This window comes from Heteronotia binoei, chromosome 5 (assembly GCF_032191835.1).
Source record: "Heteronotia binoei isolate CCM8104 ecotype False Entrance Well chromosome 5, APGP_CSIRO_Hbin_v1, whole genome shotgun sequence".
Lineage (NCBI taxonomy): Eukaryota > Metazoa > Chordata > Lepidosauria > Squamata > Gekkonidae > Heteronotia > Heteronotia binoei.
Genome location: NC_083227.1, coordinates 83598333 through 83605571, shown reverse-complemented (window position 1 = coordinate 83605571; position 7239 = coordinate 83598333). Strand labels below are relative to the sequence as shown.

General features: G+C 44.5%; 1 protein-coding gene across 1 annotated transcript; it reads left to right on the top strand.

Annotated features, from left to right (window-relative positions):
* Positions 1–285: 285 nt before the first annotated feature.
* LOC132572545 (histone H2A type 2-B-like) lies at positions 286–1515 on the top strand. Its single transcript, XM_060239705.1, has 2 exons — positions 286–544; positions 788–1515. The coding sequence occupies exon 2, from the start codon at positions 877–879 to the stop codon at positions 1255–1257; it is 381 nt and encodes a 126-aa protein (XP_060095688.1). The 5' UTR covers positions 286–544; positions 788–876; the 3' UTR covers positions 1258–1515.
* The last annotated feature ends 5724 nt before the right edge of the window (positions 1516–7239 follow it).

Below are 7239 nucleotides of genomic sequence, written 5' to 3'. Positions count from 1 at the left end.
GGTGATGCATCTGCTCAGTTATTAGAGGCAGTGTTGCATAGGTGTTAAAAGTGAAGCATCTGCTTCAAATGTTGGTTCAACCCTGAACTCTCACTGGCTGTGGATCAGTTGCGGCCTCTCCCATCTGGAGTTGAGCAGTGATACTTGGCTGTACAGGGCTGTTGCACCTTTAGTAACACTCAGCTTGTAGGTTGCATCCCTTTGTCACACGGAGCCAAAGACCCCCACGTCTCCCAAAGCTGCTGCTGCTGCACATTAATATGCTTCACCAGCAGCTCTCTTTGCAGGCGGCCAAGCCTGTTTCTGTTCCAGCTTCATCCGAGTCCGAACATGGACGCCGCGAGCTCCTATGCAAATCAGGGATCGGAATACCCGCCAATCGCAGCTCGGCTTCGCTCTCAGCCCCACCAATGGAAAGCCGTCGGCAGGTTGGGCTTGGGTTTATATCCTCCAGCATCTCGCGCTTGTTATTGTCACTGCAGCTGTGGTTGTCTAGCAAGGCGGGTTGTGTGGTGCTCGGCCGAGGCTGCAAATCTGGCCAACGGTGAGGGTTGGTGGGGGACAGGGACCCCCGCCTAGAGTTCGTTAGCAGCGGCGGCGTTTACAACCTAGTCAATTCCCCTGATCGCTCCAGTGTTGTGGCGTCAGTTGTCTGGGCTGGGGGGAGTTGCTGTAGGACGCGCGTAAGCACTGTAGGTTGTCTGCATGGTGCGTCCTGTCGTTCTGTCGCCCCGTGCTCCTGTTCTAACAGTTACATTTATTTTTTATTATTTCTCTCTTTTTCCAGGCAAGGCTGCCTCTCTCTGCAAGCGAGCGCCCGAGCTCGAGTTATAGCTCTTTCCGGGCTCTGTCCACCCGCACAGCAGTCTTCTCGCCATGTCTGGCCGAGGGAAATCGGGAGGCAAAGCTCGAGCTAAAGCTAAATCTCGCTCCTCCCGGGCCGGCCTGCAGTTCCCAGTGGGGCGAGTGCATCGGCTTCTGCGGAAAGGTAACTACGCCGAGCGGGTGGGCGCCGGAGCGCCTGTCTATCTAGCCGCCGTCCTTGAGTATCTCTCGGCTGAGATCCTGGAACTGGCAGGCAACGCGGCGCGGGACAACAAGAAGACGCGGATCATTCCCCGGCACCTGCAGTTGGCCATCCGCAACGACGAGGAGCTCAACAAGCTACTGGGTGGGGTGACCATCGCCCAGGGTGGGGTCTTACCCAACATCCAGGCCGTTCTGCTGCCCAAGAAGACCCAGAGCTCCAAGAAATGAGCCTGGAAAGAAGCGACCGATCGGCGACCTGCCCCCTCCCCCCTGCGCCCCAGCCACAGAATCTGGTGCAGCGGCCACCGGACGATTCTTCCCTTTCTCTTCAACACTTGGTGCAGCCAGCGCCGGGCAGAGCTGCTTTCCTCATCCTCTGCTTCGGTGCAGCCAGTGCCAGGCCCCCTGTGCGCACCTTTTCGCTCCCCCAACCCTGCCTTCACTTGCCTGGTGCTAGTCTCGCTCGGCTTCCCTTGCCCGCCTTCTCTGGCCATTCCTCCTTGGGAGCCATCTCCCCTTGCCACTCCTGCCCCCCCCCCCCGGGACGGGTGTGGGAAGAGCAGACATAATATTCTGTGCCACAGAAAGGGTACAGTGCTCCAGGCCTGGTTGCCACCTTTTGACCCACAAATTGATTTCTCCTCTCCGCCCCCGCCCCCGCCAGTGATTTAGCTATAAATCTGCTGCTCTGAACCTACTTAATCTACAGCATCTGTGTGATTAGGTTTTTCTTCCCTGGCCCTCTTCAGTACTTTCCCCTTTCTAGGGGTTGGGGGAGAATGGGAAAAGCAGAAACCGATCTGGAACCAGAAGAATAGTTTGTGTTTAGGTATATATTTTTCCCCCTTGACGAACTGGAAAACGGGACTAAGTGGAAGAGGGAAAGCGCCTCACCCTCAGGAAGCTTCAAGCCTACTGTAGAAGAGAAGAGGCTCTGTTTGGCCTGCGATTTGCATCAGTAGGGAGTCTGTGTGGCTCAGAAGGGTGGGAAGTGTAGACTCTAAGGAAGGGTGACCTCTTCGTTGCTTTGTTGTTTTGCACGAATATTGAGCCTAATCTCTTTAAACTGCTGTCCCAGAGCTCAAGATGGTGATGGATCTATCTACCTAATGTTGCTGCACATTTTTGTTTAATGTGATCACAGACTGATGGATAAATGGGAGAGGCTTCCAGAAAACATCAATGTGTGTGTGTGGGGGGGGGAGATGGAAATTTTATCTTTTAAAGAAAATAATAGTGTCAGGTTCTAAGCTTTCTTCCCCCTTGTGTTGCTGTATGCTGTGGTATTGTGTTATTGTATTTGTACTGCATTCCTTCTTGTGCACTCTTGTTAAATTTTGAGTTTTGTTGTTGCTGAACTATCTTAAATCTTTAGTGTAGTCAAGAGCCTTGGGGCACTAGTCTGTAAGGAAACTTGAAGGAGGCTTCAGTTCCTGTGATGTATGTGGCACTAGTTTGTTGCACTTGCCTCTGGACAAACAGGTATTCTGTAATTTAAAAACAAAAACTTGTTTACTAGAGGTGAAGGTGGTCTCTGTGAATAGGAGACCCCTTTTCAAACTGCAAACAACTCTGCAAATGATCTTACGTCTCGAACGTTGAAGTGGTGCATTCAGATCTTCTGAATACGCTTAGCAGCTTAACTGGAATGCAAGACTACTCGGATTTAGACCTATTTTGGTCTTTTTTGACGTCAGTGGCACTAAAATCATTGAAAATGGAAGTATTTTTAGAATAATGGCTCACTTCTTAGCCTAGATAGTAAGGATAAGGTCAATGGTGCTCACTGATTCCTTGAAACAGAATCATTATAGTATGATTAGCCTTTCTCCTCCCCTCTCCCCTGCTGGATTGTAAATTCTGTTGCAGCACCTCCTGCAGTGTTTGGAGTTTAGCATTTGTATCATTGGTTGCACTTTAAACTATAAACAGTGTTCTCTGTTCAGCAGTTCACTTCTAGTTTTTTAATGGACATGCAAGTTTGGTATCAGTTTGATGTTTTAGGGTTGGGTTTTAGGCTAAAAGGCCCTATAAGTTATATAAGAGTAAAATATCTAGTTAATGTAGTGGTTTACTAAATAGGTGTTTGGATAATGTATGAGCATGAAGTTGGCCTCACTGTTCCTGTGATGCATAGTAACTTGTGGTTTTCTAGAAATGGTGTTGGTTAAATCTTGCTTGCTTAGGTGATAGAGTTGATAGAGCCATGTGCATGCAGCAGCGTTTAGGCTATGGGACAAGCGGAACTTGTAATATTTATGGGGCAACTGTGTATGTGCTGTTCAGTAGCATGTGTTCAGCCTATCAAGTGAGCTGTAAATCTGTGGAAGTATTGTCTTGCTCTGGTTCAGCTGATGATAACTAGACTAGTAGAACTTGAAAAGCCTCTAATGACTGGAAAAATAAAAACAGTTTGTTCAACCACAGTGCAGCTCTAGATGGATTCCTGTTTCTAAGTCCACTAAAGTCAGTGGGCTTAGACGGGTGTTACTGTTTAGATTGCACTGCGAGTTGCAGAACAGGAGAAATGTTCCATTGCTAGAGTATTGTCTCTTCAGTGACACCTGAGAAGTAGAACCTTGCTCTGCCCTTGTCTGAGTCTTTTTTTCCCTGTTTCCCTCTGCAGACCCAGAAGAAGAAGGCCTCTTGTTCCTAAATAGCTATCTCATTCCTCTGGCACTGGACCAGCCTGTGGTTCATGGTTTTCTTTCAAAAAGCACTGATTGCATCATTATGGGGGAGGGACTGTTTAAATGCAAATAGCTGCTAAAGAGTGGGAAATTCTGAGTTTCTGTATTCCAGTGTTTTTTCTGTTTTGGAGTTCAGTATTTTTGTTTTTGTCAAATCCAAGATTGCTTTGTATTTATTAGAAAATGCAGAACTTGTGATACTGGAGAAAGTGGAAAACCAATATTCTTATTAAACTGGTTCAGTCTTGAATGCACATAACTTGATGTCTTAACCACCATCTCATTTGCTTGAGGTTGTTTGATCATAATTTGCATTTATTCACTGTGATCTTAGAATTTTTGCTGGGAGGAAGGTTTAGGGGCTTGCAGAAGTTCCCCCTTTCCATCCAATTTAAATAGTGTGGACAAATTGCAGCTATAGCTGCATCAAACTTGAAATCCATTTTAAGCAATGTATCATCACTTAATGGTCTTGGCTGTTAACTTTTGTCTGACTCAAATACCCAAGTGCCCTGCTTCTTCTTTCCCATTCTTGACAAACTGGCACCCAGATGCAAGGTTTCCAGTGCAAGGGCAGAATTCTGTAAAGTGACTCTTTCCCATCAGAAAAGCGCAAGGAGAACTGGGATATCCCTATGAAACCTTGTACACATGTTGTGCTTAGGATCATTATTAGATCCTGATGCAGATATAGATTGGGGCCAGTCTTGAAAGTGTATTGAATGGGGCATAGGGAGGAGGGCATGCTTGCCCATTGGAGTGCAGTTTTAAGGAAACAAGCCTATTCAAAGTTAAAATGTAAAGTCTCCCACTATTTTTTTGTAATGTTTAAAAATGTTTTCTGCAGGAAACTCAGACAACTGTATATGATGCTGTTCCATCCAAACACTGTCCCTAATTGAAGCCTGATTATTTTATTTATTTATTTCTGTTAACTTATAGCCTGCCCTTTCCCATAATGGGCTGAGAGCGGGTTCCAACACAATAAAACAGTCAAAAAATAAATAATACAGCAATCAAACAATTAAAACAGATTAAAATTTAAGCTGGTTAAGCCATTGATTCAGAAGTTGAATTTGAGCAGCATGGCATGGACCGGACCCATCATTTAAGTCAACTGTAATTGGCCCGAGTTAAGTAACAGTGTTGGGAGGCCAGTTTGATGACATAATAGGGTAAGGACGTCCGCCTTCCTCAACCATAGGCCTGGCAGAACAGCTCTGTCTTACAGGCTCTCCGGAACAGCAACAGATCCAGCAGGGCCCAAACCTCTAGAGGGAGTTGATTCCACCAGGCTGGGGCAAACTGGACATCCCTTGGGCCAGGGACGGTCAGAAGATGTTGGCCAGCTGATCGCAATGATCTCTGGGGCTCACATGGGAAGAGATGGTCCCGCAGGTATGCCAGTCCCAGGCCGCGCAAGGCTTTAAGCATCCCTACTAAAACCTTGAAACAGATCTGGTACTCAATTGGTAGCCAGTGCAAACTACGCAGCATTGGCCGACTGTTCGCCCGTATAGGCGATTCAGTTAGCAATCATGCTGCCACATTCTGCACCAGCTGGAGTTTCTGGGTCAGCCTCAGGGGCAAGCCTGCGTACAGCGAGTTACAGTAGTCCAATCTGGAAGTGACCGTTGCATGGATCTTTGACAATGATAACTCTCATGACCTTTCTCAAACTATATTATCTCTTTTTATTCTAAGCAATTGTATATCATGCAGCTTGGCAGGAATTTTGTTGCATCGGTTGCTGGTCAAAACCGTTAATATTAGAAAGGACATTTTAATTACAAGAAAATACTCCTTTTCAGTGTGAAGACTTCTTTGTCTCCATATGCAAGGTTCTGAAAGGTTATTTTAGAGACCTAGTGTAGTAGAGTGGCAGTTAGTGTTAATTTAGGATCTGGGAGACCTGGGTTCAAATTGAATTATGTAGCTTGCTAGATGACGCTCTCTTATACACTTTCAGCCTAAACTTACCACACTTGACTGAAATTTTCCCTGACGGTCTTCCCTACACCTACTGGATCTTATATGTTAAATACAAAGGGGAAAAAAGATGTGGGGATGTGGTAACCAGTTTATCCTAAATATATTTTGTGAAGAGCTAAAACCTCTGAATAGTGACTTTTTCTAAGTCTTTTGCTTGCCTAAAGAGCTTGTTGGTATAGAATAATCTAAAGAATTAAAAGTTGCATGCAGCAGTAAACCAAAGAAAAGGGTGAAAAATGGTGGACTTTGTGTTCACTTAAATTTATCATCTATACTACTTCTAGTGGGTGTTGTCATCAATGGAGAAATGTATCATTATTAAGAATATTATTATAACTAAAAACACGTAGCAATTGGCTGGCTTATTATTAATTTATGTAGGTAGAATTAGTGGCATAATCTATTTAAGATGGAAAGTGAGTTAGTAGTTTGAACTCTGCATTGATGAGTAACTATTTAAGATTGTAACATCTGAGGCATAACCTTGTTAGTCTGCAGCAAAAACAAACAGATGTCTTGTGAATTAAAATGTAATGGATTTTTTTTTTAGCATTAATTTTTGTGGACTCCAGGGCCCATTTTGTTAAGAAGCTTGGCCTAGGAAAGATAGGTACAGATTTGAGGTTATGACGGTTATACATTTCATAAAGGTTTGATCCTGCTGGTTACATTTTTCCTGATGATCATGTGTACATAATAGAGAAAAATGTGGGTTGGCATTAAGCTAATATACGTACTACATGCATTTGATAAAGTGGTCCTCTAGGCCAGAAAAGCCTATGCCAATTTGCCTTTAAGGTGCCACAAAAAACTGCAACCCTGTGCATGCTTCTTAGGGTGCAAATTTCTTTGAATATGTGGAATTTATTTCTGAGTAAAATGGGGTTGGGCTATCAGTCTTGCACCAGTCTCCTGTACTGCTTCAGTGCTGTAAAATGGGGAGGGGGGGAGAGCACTAGCCTTTACTAGAAGTCCTTAATAATGGGTTTGGGGCATGTGTTGTATTATATGGTCATTTTAAGCTACTTGTATTCTGTCCTTTGCACAAGTTTCTGCTTGCTGTGAAAAGGACTGTCACACAAACTTCTATGGCATTAAATAATGTGACTGACTTCTAGAGCACTAACAGAAAATAATGGTGTTGATACTCAGAAGTGCGCTCTCGCTCCTCCTTCAGTCCATGATAGACAGCTAGGCATGGTATGAAATCTTGGGCTTTGTTGAAAACAAGCCAAATTGTTGTTTTTCCAGAAAACGGCAGCTATGATTCTCTCATAGTTCATCTCTTGGTTGAAAATAGCGGCTTGACTGTGAGCTATCTTTCCAAAACTTAAAATTCTTCTTGCAGGGTTCTTAAAATTAAGCTTATGTAAAGAATAGCTCACAGAAGGGAGAGAGTGAGTGTGTGCATGCGTGTAGCACAAAATTTTGAAGAGAATACAGAAGAAAAAATGTTTGGATAAGATATCAACATAAACAGTGACTTGAGACAAAAGGCTTCATGAAATGTTCCTGTTTACTCTCAATT

Bases quoted from the DNA above. Each gene is read 5' to 3' on its own strand.
- LOC132572545 (XM_060239705.1), top strand. From the start codon at position 877: ATGTCTGGCCGAGGGAAATCGGGAGGCAAAGCTCGAGCTAAAGCTAAA.